Here is a 14,720-nt window from a genome sequence, read left to right as displayed (position 1 = left end):
GGGCACACCGCAGGCACAAGCCCATTACTCCTTATGGGGCTTGAGCTTACGTGGTTTTTCTCTTATGCGGGGGGGGGGGGGGTGTTTGTAAATTGGAAGCAACTTGAAGGTACACAACAACAGTCATAATAACAACTACAGTTACACTGGACTGTCCATGTATCTGCTGTTCACTGCATATATTTGGATTCTGCTATTTATAAAATCAGTCTTGTTTCTGCTTTTTGAAAGGAATACAGGAGTGCAGTTTTTAGTTAGAACCCATGTGGGTAGTTATAGCTACATGCCATTTTGATACCAATTTATTTGCTTCTCCAGCAATTGAATTTGTTCTGATGTAGGGAGATAGACAGAGGCTGCCATTATTGGTTCAGCTTACAGTGTCTCTTTATAAACACATCTCTTATGTGTTTTGAAGAGTGAGAGCAGCCGCTCCTTATTAGAATGTCAGGCTTTGATCATTAAGACCAGAATAATATTGGCATCACACATATTTGTAAGTTTCTTTCCACAGATGGCAATACTTTTTGGGCCATTGGGCAGTGTACATTTTCAGTTCATGGTAGAGTGAGCAAACTTCCATGAATGTAACCATTATACAGTCTTAAATCCTAAAGCAGATTTTACAAGGCTGTTTCAAAGGTAATAGTTAAATAATATATTTTCTATGGAAGAAATATATTATTTCTAAAAGAGTTCCATGCCAATCATTTTACCAGACTTGGAAAAATTACTTCTTTGGACTACATCTCCCACAGTGGCCTAGCCAAAATGTCTACTTGCATCCTAAAACTTTACAGCTACTAGTAACTTTTCTAAGTTTGGCATTTCACATAGGTCTCATATAAGTTGTTTTTTTTTAAATATTTAAATATTTTATTAAGTTATAGGATAATACAAATTATTTCTTCCTGTTTAAACCTTTATTTGAATACTGTATTCAAGGCTACATAGAAAAACTTAAATACGTATATGTGATGAAAGGGCACTGAAAAACAGACTGATTTTTAATCACTAATGACATCCGTATCAAATACTGTATACAAAGTTATATTCCAACATTATAGTGTTCTATAAAAATCATTATTAGTGAGTATTCAGGAAGTTTTTGCAATTCATGCATGAATTAGTGCACCAAACTAATTACACTCTAAGCCTCCGTTCTCTGTTTTAGTTTTGAACTATATCATTATTATTTTCGTTGTTGCTTTACTGATCACAGTCTTTGCAGTACAGAAAATATGAAGCACAGGACAAGTCTTGTTTTTAATTTCTTTCTTTTATACACAGAGAGGGATGTAATCATTTTGGGATCAGTCTGCAAGGTCCCATCTTTTGCACAGATGTCCCATTACAAAGTGTGTAGTCTGTTGATCTGATGGGAACTCAGCTGGCAAAATCCACTGTTTTGTATTTTCTTCATGGCTGGGGTCTTCAAAACACCAGAACACAGCGAATACTGAAACATCAGAAAACAGTTAAAGAATGATGATGAACTCTGTTCTCCATATTAGGGTTAATAGGATGGATCCAGACCATACTTCCAGCAGACTGACTGAAATCAACAGGACTAACATTAGTTTTAAACCTCGTTGATTTTAATGAACCTGCCATATAATATACGGTTGGCCCTTCTTATACATAGATTTTTTATACACGGATTCAAGCATCCACTGTTTGAAAATGTTCAAAAAAGTATAAATTTCAAATATCAAACCGTGGCGGGATACAAACCGTCATATAGTACGTATAGGATACGTACTAGGGTTAGGAAGGGGCGGTGCTTCCGCACCCCCCTAACCCTAGTACGTATCCTATATGTACAAGATAGCAGCGCCCCTTCTACATGGGCGCCGCCATCTTTACGTACTGGACGCATAGCGTCCAGACGTGTCGCGGCGCCTATGACGTCGCGAGTCCGAGCCAGGCGCCTCACGACATCATAGAGGCACCGCAAGAAGAAGCTCCGAAATGGAGCTTCTTTTTTGCTCCGCGCGGGAGCTGCGCGGTTTGGCTGCTGCAGCTCCCGCACGGAGCAAATGGCGGCGGCGGGGAGCGCCGCAAAGCGGCGGTTTGTACCCCGTCCTTGATTTTCCACTTTTTATAAGGAACACCATTTTGCTATGTCGTATTTAATTGGACTTGAGCATCCACAGATTTTGTTATCCATGGGGGATCTTGGAACCAAATCCCAGCATATAGCAAGGGTCCACTGTATTATACCTAACTTCCAAAATAAAAGGTCCACACTATTCAAAAGCCTGGAAAATATTTTTACAAAATGTTTTCATGTACTGTCAAAAAGGAAACAAACACAATTTTAACTTGAATAGCAAAAATGATCTACTAGCTTTGAAAAGAAAATGGAAAGTTCAAGATTGTGCCCCACCCTTAAAACTTGGGAAAGAGACTTCGTAGCTGGCATGTTTGTGCAAACACTGTCGGCAGATCATTCAAGAACCTTTACTTATTGTTATTCAAACTTTGGCAGTCTTGCTATCAGTTGGAGCTTAGGGCAACTTTGCTCAGTCAAGGTATGGGAAAGCACAGAAAAAAATAACAGAAAGGAGTAATTTACAGAAGAAACAAATGATGTAGGATCTTATCCTGTGACTGTTCAATCAGTTTTACCACTGTGAAATGCAGAGACCCACCCAGTGTGGCAGAAATTGCCCAATTGGGACTGCCTGAGGTAGAGAGCTTTCCTTATTGGATCAAACCTCTTCAAAAGCACTTCTTTCAAACCTTTAGCATAGAATAGCATAGAATCGTAGAGTTGGAAGAGACTACAAGGGCCATCCAGTCCAACCCCATTCTGCCATGCAGGAACTCTCAATCAAAGCATCCCTGACAGATGGCCATCCAGCCTCTGTTTAAAGACCTCCAAGGAGGGAGACTCCACTACACTCTGAGGGAGTGTGTTCCACTGCCGAACAGCCGTTACTGTCAGGAAGTTCCTCCTAATGTTGAGGTGGAATCTTTTTTCCTGCAGTTTGCATCCATTGCTCCAGGTCCTGTTCTCTGGAACAGCAGAAAACAAGCTTGCTTGCTCTTCAATATGACATCCCTTCAAATATTTAAACGGGGCTATCATATCACCTCTTAGTCTTCTTTTCTCCAGGCTAAACATCCCCAGCTCCCTAAGTTGTTCCTCAATCCTCAATTGCATTGGCCTTTTTAGCTGCCACATTGTTGACTCATGTTCAACTTCTGGTCTACTTGGACTCCTAGATCCCTTTCACACGTAGTTTCGTTCAGCCAGGTGTCCCCCATCCTATACCTTTTCATTTCATTTTTCCGCCCTAAGTGCAGTACCTTACATTTCTCCATGTTGAATTTCATTTTGTTAGCTTTGGCCTAGCTTTCTAGTCTATTCAGGTAGTTTTGAATTTTAATCCTGTCCTCTGGAGTATTAGCTATTCCTCCTAATTTGGTGTCATCTACAAAAGCAGTTCTTTGACTGCTGCCACAGTATAAGAAGATAAGATGTACAGTCTTCCTCATTAAAAATAATGAGAAAAGGAAACTGGTCAGTCATCCATATCTGGTACAGGAAAATCCTGACTAAACAAAAGCATCTATAAAGTGCATTCAAGGAACCTCAGGGATTATTTTATATTATATGTAAAATAAACAATTTTCCCACTGTAACTGCCATGGCTCTGTCCTATGGAATCTTAGGAGCTGAAGTTTAGGGAAGAGATTTAGAATTCCCCATCCACTTTAGTGTAATGAATTGATAATTGGATTACAAATCTGGAGACTGGGGCTCAAATGCCAGTTTAGCTATGGAAATGCACTTGGTGACCTTTGGTAAATCACAGACTTTCAGCCTCAGGAGACGGCAAAGGCAAACCCTCTCTGAACAAATCTTCCCAAGAAAAGCCAGTGATAGGTTCCATAAATTGGAAATGTTTTGAAGGCATACAATCACAAATTGAGAATTCTCAGGAACAGGGCTCTTGTGCCTCATCAAATGATGAACTACACAATTCCATAGGATGTTGTCGTGGCAGTTAAAGTGAAATCTTAAAGCTACATTTGTGTAATGCAAAGGCCCCACACACACCACCTCTTTTAATGTATTAATCATTCTAGAACTCATTTGTGAGCTGTCTTTAAAAAAACCAGGAACATGTGTTGTGTTCTTATTATTATTACTAAGTGAGTTTTGGGACTGTCACATGGCTTTAAAGTCTGTTGAAGCCATGGACATATATGGTGACAAATTTTATATAAAGGTTCAACTAGAGAACAGAGGGACAGTTATTGATGAAAAATCTGTACTAAGCCATCTATTTTGATGTATCCAGCATGATGTAGTGGTTTGAGCATTGGACTATGGACTTTATCGACTATGGACTACGGTGGGATAGATTCACTTACAGGATGCAGTTGGGTATTATCACTTGGAAAATGCCACCAATGGCAGCAGGTGACTGCATCCTGTCTAAATCCTGGCTCCCAACCACACTCAGTGGGCTGATTTGCAGTCGAGAAGCTCTTGACTTCACAAATCAGCCAGTGAATGTGTCTGGGAGCCAGGATTTAGCAGGAATGCAGTTGTCCAATAGCATTGTTGGCATTTCCCATGCAATAATGCCTGACTGCATCCTTTAAGCAACTCTATCCCATCAGGGGTAAGTCGCTTTTTGGGGTGTGTGTGTGTGTGCAATAAACTCCTATGAATTTGGAGATCAGGGTTCAAATCCTAGTCTGACATGAGAATTCACTGGGTGTCCTTGGGCAGGTCATACTCTCTCAGCTTCAAAGGATGGGAAAGGCGAACCCCCTCTGAACAGATCTTAACCATGAAAACCCCATGGCAGCCTTAGGGTTGCCATAAATTGGAAATGAAATGGAAAGCATTCAGCAACAAGCTTTACTAGTCAATTAAAGCACTGTCTAGGAGTGATATTTCATATGGAGAAAAGCTGAACTGGGAAGTAATGGCACATTCAGCAACTGCATCAAATATTAAAATATGGAAACCTGTTTTTTAGGGAATCCTGCCCAAAGACAGATTTTGTCACACCTGTACATTATCCTTTGGACCACTCTTCCTCACTTTGAGCTGAGTGAAGACTATGATGGTTGTGGGCTTCCATGCCTGCAAGGAGGAGAACTTGTTCTGGGTTGTAGTCTAAATGGTAAAGGAAGTATCCAAAGAGCTGAACTCTATCCCCCAAACACATTCAGCATCCTACATAGTGCCATTAAAATTCAGACTAAAAAACAGAGTACATTCTCTGTTTCACTGACATGGAGGCCACCAGCTACCACTATGGGAATAAAGGCTATTTAAAAAGAGGAAACATTTACCTTTTCCCTTTATGGAGCAGTTCAAAACCTTCATTGATTTGATCAAAAGGCAGAACATGGGAAATTAGTGGGTCCAGAACAAACTTTTTTGCCATGAATTCTGAAACCAGTTTAGGAACATCATCTTTGCTTTTCAGGCCTGCAAACAAGATTGTTCATGATTAAGACATAACACATATTTGCTGGTTAAAGCTCTTTCAAGCTTCCACAGATTTCTATACTGAAGCATGCTTACACATTTTTTTTAAATCACAAGTCATATATTGGCTTTGCTGTCTAGGGCTGCTCAGACTTGCAGTTCAGCAACATCTGGAATTGTATTTTGTTCTATCTGATACAACTTGGAATGTTTCTGCTCCTTCTCATTCATCTTCTACCACAAATCTGACAGTAATGGCACACATCAAGCCTCTCATAATCACACAATTGTAATAAATCCTTTCAGCAGCCAGTTGCTGCCTAATGTTAAGGCCATACCTCCAAATACAGAGCCCTTCCAAGTGCGTCCTGTGAAGAGAAGTGAGGGAGAGAAAGTAATCTCAGATGCTGAAGGAGCTACTCCCACAACCACGCTTGTGCCATAGTTCAGGTTGCAGGAGGCCAAGGCTGCAATCTAAGGGGAAAACCAAAATCTCAAATTCAGATCAAGGCACGAAAATATCTATTTGACATGCCCTGCCCTCCTCTTTTGACTTTCTGTAACAGCATATGGAACAATGCAAGCAGTCAGGTTATAAATTACTCTCTCAACATTTTTTGTGGGTTTTTCGAGCTATGAGGCCATCTTCTCGAAGAGTTTAATTTTGACATTTTGCCAGAGAATGCTGCCATGGAAGAGAGTGGGGTATATATACTGTTGGTTGAGAGGAAGTGATCACGTTCTCTGAAGATGTCAGCCACAGCTGCTGGCGAAATGTCAGGAATAAACTCTTCTAGAACACGCCTCATAGCCCCCAAACCCATAAAAACTATGGATGCTGGCCATGAAAGCCTTCAGCTGCACATTACTCTCCCAACATTGTAGCCAGTGGTAGACCAAAAGGGAGGTCACATATTCTCTCCTCCTGGGGCAAAATATAAGGGAGTAATAGAGCCCTGGTGGCACAATGGTTAAACGCCTGTACTGCAGCTACTCACTCATTAACCACAAGGTTCTGAGTTCTTAGGTAGTGATTAAGTACACTAATAAATGGTATAGAAATGTACTTGCTATTGCTATAGTGAGAATAAAAGGAATCTAGCAGTCTCTTTAAGACTTAAGATGCAATCACTGAGGAACTGGATTTAAATCCTCTACAGCTCATGCTAACATATAAACAAATTGGTCTTAAAGGGGCTGTAGATTCCTTTCCCCTCCTTTTTCTTTTCTATTTGTCTTCAAATGGAACTTATAATTTACCCCATTCAGCATGTTTTCTTCCCTGCAGAATGGTGAGCAGAGTGCAGATATCAAGAGTTGGACAGAGAATATTATCCAAGGCTCATTTTGTACAGCTATCATATGGCCAGATTAAATCCAAACTTTCAGCATTCTACCTAGTACATCAGTAGGACCATTAGCTAGCCCGAATTCTAAAATTTCATTTTTAAAAAAAGTAATGACAATGTAATCATAATCCAAGATTATGCTCCACATATAGAGGGAGAAGAAGGAGAAATGGAAAGATTCTATGTGGCCGAGAAATTGATCAAACACACAAACAGGATGAGATGATAATCAGCAGATTCAGGAATGCAAAAGTATGAAACAGAGCAGAACCAAAGATTGTTGGAGAATTTGGCCTAGAATTCAAAAAAGAAGAAGAAGTAATAGAGGAACTGATTGAGGTTGTGAGGCCAATGGCTTTTTCACTGCAAACACATTCTTCTGGCAACCAAAGAAACAACTGTATACATGGATGTTGCCTGATGTTGCAATAGACTCAATTCTTAGTTTTAGTGGGTTTTTCGGGCTATGTGGCCATAAGGCCCCATTCTCTCTGCAAAAACAAGAGCAAGAACAGTTGTAGCACCAGCTATGAACTACTAATATAAAAAACTAGAGTAAAGCTAAAGAAGAAAACTAAATCAATCATTATGCCAAAATGCAACCTGAAGAACATCCCTAAAGAAATTAAATGTAAAAAAACACTGCTGTACTATTAAGCCTAACTGACTGGGAGCCAGAATAAACCTGGAGTGAAGTCAGGGAAGAAAGCCAGCCAAAAGACAAACAAACGAACAACCTATCTGCATCCAAAAAGAAAGAAAGGCCTCATTGGATGACAGATGAAACTTCTCGAGAAGTTAAGGGGAGACAAGAAACTAAAACAAAAGATGAGAGAAGTAGAATAAGAATCCCGAATGCAAGCGTTCAAGGACTTGTGAGCATCGACAAGGTGAACTACTGGAATAACCAATGCTCTAAAATAGAAAATGACAAAAGGTGTAAGAAGAGGCCTCTTTCGCAAGATCTGAGGAAAGTTATATAAAGCTCAATAAAATTTTACCTGTCTGCATTTCTTTCCTGGCCATTGTTATTATTCATTTCATGATTATTACTGAAAATAATTTTGTTGTAGAGAGGACAGAGGAGTTAAAATGTTCTCCACTGGGTATCAAATATACTAGGCATGCCACTGGTCATACTAATGGGAATGGGCTACTTTTCCAACATTGTAGTGACTAATGGGAATAAGTTAAACCAACTCTAAATTTAACTGCAAGAATCCCTGACCATTGGCCTTGTTTGCAACATATTATTTGAACAGAATCTGGAGAAAAAGGAATAACAAAACTAATGGAGGTGTTCCAGCCCAACCCCTTTCAGGTCAATCACATAGTGTATGTTATGCACATACCATGGTGTCAGTGCGTCCAATCACTTCAAATGAATAGTCCACACCTTCCCCATCAGTCATATCCAGCACCACTTCATTGATGGGCTTCTTGAAATCCAGAGGGTTGACACACTCAGTGGCTCCCAGCTCTTTAGCTAGAGGAAATTTATCCTTGTTGATATCAATCCCAATGATTCGTGATGCTCCAGCTGCTTTACAGCCCATGACCACAGAGAGGCCAACTCCCCCCAGACCAAAAACAGCACAGGAAGAACCAGGCTTCACCTGCATCAGAATCAGCATATTAAGAACTGATCTGGAGAATCTTAGAAATATGAAATTACATGATTACAGTAAGTAGCTATATCTATCTATCTATCTATCTATCTATCTATCTATCTATCTATCTGTTGAGGTCTTTGAATTTATCTGCTGGATTTCATACCTATAGCATGGGAATAATTTGATTATAAATTAGATTATTTGTATTAAAATTAATAAAAATTAATCTTAGATAAAATCAAATCAAAGAATTGTACGTAACATCATTGAATTTCTGCTACCTTTTCAGTTTGTTCACTGTGAAGATGTGGACATGATTCTGGGAGAGATGAGAGATACCACATGTGTGTTAGATCCTTGACCTTTCTGGCTTATCAAAAAAGCCAGAGGATAGAGGGAGCAGTCACTGAAACATGACAGAGTTCCAGCATGATGAAGTAGGCAGTTATAAGACTATTGCTGAAAACCTCCTGGATCCCACTATATTGACAACTATCAGCCAGTCTGCAGCATTCAATTTTTGGGCAAGGTACTGGACCATTTGGTGGGCTCCCAGTTTCAGGGATTCCTGGATGAGATAGATTATCTATAGTAACTTCAATATGGTTTCAGGCCTGGCTATGGGAGAGATTGATTACTGGGACATCTAGCAGTGATCACATTATATTAATATCAAAATCACTCCATTGGCTACCAATTAGTTGTCTGGGCAAGGGACAAAGTGTTGGTTATTACCTTTAAAGCCTTACATGGTTTGGGTCTAGGTTACCCACAGGATCACCTCCTCCCATACAATCCACCCTTACACTCAGGTCCTCTGGTGGATGTTTACTCCAGTCAGCCAGGACTAGGTTGGCAACTGTCAGTCAGAGGACTTTTTCTTCAGCCTTCCCTACACTGTGGAATGACCTGCCAGGAGAGATTTGACAGCTGAATACACTGTCTGAAGTCAAAACAACATTGAAGACCAATCTTTTCTGGCAGGTTTATCCAGATTATTTTTAAATTGTGAATTTTAAATGATGAATTTTAAATGTTTATTGTTTTATGTGTACATCTTATTTGTCCTTTTACATCAATGTGTGCTTTAACTGATGTGTTTTAACTGATGTTGTTTGTCTGTTAATTGTTGTTGTTCCCTGCCTCAATCCATGGGAAGAGGCAAATAAGAAACAACAACAACAACAACAATTGCAGTGTTGTAGAATGATTCTGTACCATAAACATTCTTATGGGTATGAGGCATTTTTATGCCTTGCAACACACTGTAATGCTAATTGAGGTCAGAAAATACCCCAGATTAAGGCACCCCAAAGAATAGAGGTCAAATGCCTACCTCCTAATGCTTACCTTTGCAGATTTGATGGCAGCACCATAGCCTGTAGAAAATGCACAGCCTATGGGACACACTTTCTCAGGAGGAGCTGCAGGATCAATTTTGGTCACTGAATCCTCATGCAGCACAGTGTATTCAGTAAAGGTGCTGGAGCTAATAAAACTGTGAACTAGCTTCCCTTTGTAAGAGAATCTGCTGGTGCCATCGTACATTAATCCTTTAATTTCGACAAAGCTTCAAAACATGGAAAGGGAAATCAGACTGTTGAGGCTGATTTTCAAAAAGCACAAGAAAGGCTGCAGTATTAATAAAATATTAGTATTTTCTAATACTGCTTCAAATGATAATAAAAACTTACTCGTTCTTTTTGCACAGGTTGCCTTCAGGATTCTTGCAAGGGATGCATTTTCCACATTGTGGGAGACACAGTGGGATGACTTTGTCTCCTAGAAATTACACACACACATACACACACATTGTGAGCCTGAAGGTTCTAGACTAAATAATAGCAGAGATTGTACATAGCTAAGGGCTTGCCCAAACTATTGCAAAAAGTGAGATCTCTTGTGACAGTAAACCTCATTTATTATTGGTTGAGACTTCTTAGAAAAAGCACTTTCAATTCACATAGACTGCTCCAGCCAACAGGGAAGAGAGAGAAGCTAGAGGAAGCTGGACTTTGTATGTTTTGACATACCTGGTTTCACACAGGTAACTCCTTCCCCAATACTCTCCACAACACCAACTGCTTCATGGCCAGGAATAATGGGAAAGTTAACTTTTAATGAACCACTCACTATGTGGTCATCTGAGCCACAGATTCCAGTTGCCAAAATCTGCAATAAAGATGAAAGATTGCTACAGACAACTGCTTCCCATTCAGAAATTTGGTGTATTCATTTATCATTTAAGAAATGTCTTTATACAGAGGGCCCTTCCTTCATGTGGGGATCTGTTCTGCCCCCCCCCCCGGGTTAGGGGAACTCTGCATACACTTGAACCCCATTAAAAATAATAGGGCTAGTGGTTGCGATGCAGCATGCATTCACGCTATGGATGCACACGCTATTACCCCTTCCAGGGTGGACTGAGTCTTCCGGTGTGGCTTTCAGCATATGCTGAAAGCCACATATATCACGTATGATGCAGGCACATTGTATTGCCTTTCAATATCGGTTTTGGTAACGATTTACAAATAAAAGGATTAAATACAATCAAATACCAACACCACACACACACACACACAATAAAAATTACACCAGCTACTTAGTTAAGCTATTCTCGAACCAACCCTTGCCCAGCCTGATGAAAACCCATTCACTCATGTTCCAATTGCTGGCAAAATGGAACTTTTCTGAATTCATGATGGCTACTTAGTCACAATTTGGACACTATTGCGATAATCATACATCTTCCCCAAATTACTTCACAGGGTATCAGGAGAATAAAGAGGTCCATTCTGCCAGCAAGTGGCGCGTGGTGAATGACAAAGTCACATAATTAAGCATACTGTAGCTGATGTAGAATACTAGCCATTATCTCAATCATAAACAAGAATGAAATGTAAAATGAAAAAATACAAAAGAATTAAGCTACAACTCCGTCTTTCTTATTGTTTAGCAAGGACAGGGCAACACCACCAAAAATCCACTTCCCCCGTTACTGTCTTCCTCATCCCCTGGACCACCTGGAAGATGTCATCGACAAGTGACTGCAGACTGGCTGAACAGGTTTTACTTCAAGGACCTAGGGTGCGAGCCAGGTAAAACTTTGCAGTTAAGGGCCAGCACTTTGCAAAAGACTGAGGAATGGAAAGTTGAGCTCTTTTGGCTCCTTCCTCCACAAACTGAGGTTTCTGAGATATCTTAATGGAAAACCCTGTGTATGCAGTACAATACAATAGGCATATTGAGAAGTAAGGATATGCCTTCAGATAAGGGTATAGACCTCCCACTAACTCATACAGATTCTATATCACTTTAACTGTCTGATTCGCAAGCATATGGCATACCTGGGCTAGTGCTAGTGCAACTGCAAGGCCCCAAAACACTTCACTGTTGCGGCAGCAACTCTTATTGTTGCTACAGCTGCACAGCTCTGACAAAGTTCATTGGAACTAGAGGACTGTTTGGCAGCTATTTGTTTGAACTCACTGCAGATGTCTTTTTAACTTTGCCAGCCCTAACCGTGATTATTATTGTTATTTTTGTTCAGTGCCTTTGAGTTGTTTTCCACTTATAAGCAATCCTAAGGTATCATGGGGGTTTTCTTGGCAGGTTTTGATCAGAGGAGGTTTGCTATACTGTCCCCAGAGAGCTTATAGGACTGGGCTGGGATTCAAAATCTGATCTGCAGAGTCATAGTCCAAGCCTCAAATCACTATATCATGTTGGTTCTCATGCTTATGCAATTATGCATAAGCATAATATCCTGATATGCAATTGATATGGTACTACCAAGTTTAAATGTAGAGACCCATAAGTCTTTGGAGGGACAGGAGGAAGGTGACTTAAAAAGGAGTCACATTGTTGTACAAAGGAGGTATGAAGTACTCCCACTACAACAACTAAAATGAAAAAAAGAACATACACCAACATTATGCTGGCATATGTCATTAACAGGATGGCAGTCCATGTCTACAGATAAGTTTCTTATAGATCTGTAAATCATTATTTCTTCAGTAAAATAAATGAAGAAGCCAATCTGGATGGTAGACATATAGCTGTGCGTCAGAACTCTAGCTCCAGCAGCAGATTGCCAGTCTGAGGAACCAGGAATAGTGCAAGGCATTTATGTGCCTGAGGTGAAGAACATGATACCACCTCCCCTCCATATTCTACATATAGCCTACCTACTGGAATCAACAACTGAATCTTACTTTAGCTTTACAATTAAATTTAACAACAGGACAGCATCCTGCCCGGTAACTTAAAGCAATACAGTAGTTTAGTGTAGGAGGCTTGAAGGGTATGGAAGAGGAAAGCTGTCCCAGTTCTCAGTCTCTCCAGCTTGAAATACATGCTTCCAAAGGGCAGCTGTCTCACTCTGACTAATAGTAGAGCCAACCTGGGTTGAGTGAATGTGGGAGAATATACATAATCTGCATTAATCTAGGTTTGGGTTTTTCTCCTTTACCTTAACGCGAACCTCATGTGCTTTTGGTGGGGCCACTTCTATTTCCACAATGCTAAATGGTTTCTTAGGTTCCCAGAGTACGGCTGCTTTACATTTGATGACCTGTGAAAATAATAGGAGATGAAACCGTTTTTATATTAATAACTAACAGATTTAAAATAAAGCATTCTTATGTTCTTCCTTTCCAAATTCTCATGACAGTTTATCAAGAGGCTTACTGTTCAGTGGGCCTTGCTTGTAAGGCCAGAACTTAAAGAAATTACTGTTTAAATTATAAAGTCACCCTGCCAGGTGGGAATCTAACCCACCCCCCATAGGAACTTTTCTAAGTTTGGATATCTGCTCACAGTTTACTACTTGCAAGGACTTTCTCACATCTTCAGTCTGAAAAGATTCTTTTTCATCTTCTTCTATAGGTGGAGACTACATAACCTTCAAATGTCCTGGTTTGACAAGAACAGTTGATATTCATCTCATCATATTTTTTCCTTTGTTTTTATCGAAAGAGAAAGGCTAGGAGCTAAATAACTGGGGAACAATTTCAACATATCTAGCAACATGTAGAGATGTCAGATGTATGTTTCCTGACCAGGAGCACCCATCTGTACAACACAGCAGTAGCTGTGCAACATTTGGAATGATGGGAAGTTTGAAGTGCACCGAGAAGGTTCCACTGTTCAAGAAAACAATGACCACTACAGAAACAACATCTTTAAAATCTTGGACAAACTTCAAGTTAGTTATGTATGAAACAAGCATAATCATGCGTTTAATCAGGTCATGTACTCTTCTTGGCTCCATCCGAGGACTACTCCTTCCAGATTGTTTTTTCCACACTAGTTCATTTGAGAGGAGAACCACATTTTCTACAAGAATTATTATTACAAAGCCTTTCGTTTACACAAAAATGCCAATTGCCTCCCTTCTCTCATATTTTGTGTTCCTTTTTTCATTTTCTATAACTTTCAGAAGAAATACAATCTTTTCCACAGGCATATACTCAAGTATCTCTACATTTTGAGGGCAGAAAGTTTTTCCTGTTTGATTACAGATTCTGCGGAGAGAAAGCAGTCATGCATGATAAGAATGCCACCTCTTCAGAGCAGGATAATTGTGGTATCGGCAAATTCTGTGGTGGACTTTGCCACAGACTCTCCCTCAGAAAAGCAATTTCCTTCTGATCAATGTGCAATATAGCTATTTCTATTTGTATGTTTAGGTGCCAGTTTTTTTACACACAGAGGCGCACACAGAGTCACACACCTGGGATGAAAAAGCAATGTTAAAAGAAATCACCCACTTACTTTCCCTGCAGTGCTCATGATGCTAGGCTTTGCAATCGCAGCCTTTCTGTATGCTTCTAGTTTGCCCTCCTTGATGGACTAAATCAGTTGCAAAGATGTGACTTGTTTTTCAATATTTTTTGAGCTCCACCCCAAGAACTTGGCCACTCCTCTTCAGCTAATTTGTTTCCTCTAGTTTGATTGTATGGGAAGGTTAAGATTTTGTTACTGGGAATTTTCAACACAAAGACTGGTTTAAGACCTGCTGAAGCACTGTCAAGTTGAAGAGGCCCATATGGGGCTTCTTAAATTCCCTTAGCTTGTGTTTAAAACCGGCACTGATTTAAATCTGGCACTGACTCAACAGTACTGCAATGCATCTTAGCACATTAGAGGACAAGGACAAGTAGTGCTGTGGCTATTGACACAACTGGGTGAAAGGAAAGTTCAAAGCTGCCACAATACAAACTATAGGAAAAGGTATTGTGAGACGCATGGGTCAGAGGAAATTAGATATTGTAAAATAAGAAATAGAATGTACAG

General features: G+C 40.0%; 1 protein-coding gene across 1 annotated transcript; it reads right to left on the bottom strand.

The window, feature by feature from the left end:
* Positions 1-1,231: 1,231 nt before the first annotated feature.
* Positions 1,232-14,319, bottom strand: LOC121932236 (alcohol dehydrogenase 1B-like). Its single transcript, XM_042470745.1, has 9 exons — positions 14,199-14,319; positions 12,895-12,996; positions 10,457-10,595; positions 10,118-10,205; positions 9,774-9,993; positions 8,163-8,426; positions 5,800-5,935; positions 5,323-5,461; positions 1,232-1,459 (listed from the first exon to the last, which is right to left on the bottom strand). The coding sequence occupies exons 1-9, from the start codon at positions 14,214-14,216 to the stop codon at positions 1,435-1,437; spliced, it is 1,131 nt and encodes a 376-aa protein (XP_042326679.1). The 5' UTR covers positions 14,217-14,319; the 3' UTR covers positions 1,232-1,434.
* Between the last annotated feature and the right edge of the window lie 401 nt (positions 14,320-14,720).

This window comes from Sceloporus undulatus, chromosome 5 (assembly GCF_019175285.1).
Source record: "Sceloporus undulatus isolate JIND9_A2432 ecotype Alabama chromosome 5, SceUnd_v1.1, whole genome shotgun sequence".
NCBI classification, from domain to species: domain Eukaryota; kingdom Metazoa; phylum Chordata; class Lepidosauria; order Squamata; family Phrynosomatidae; genus Sceloporus; species Sceloporus undulatus.
Note: the sequence above shows the minus strand (reverse complement) of the source record. Positions and strands in the feature narration are given on the sequence as shown.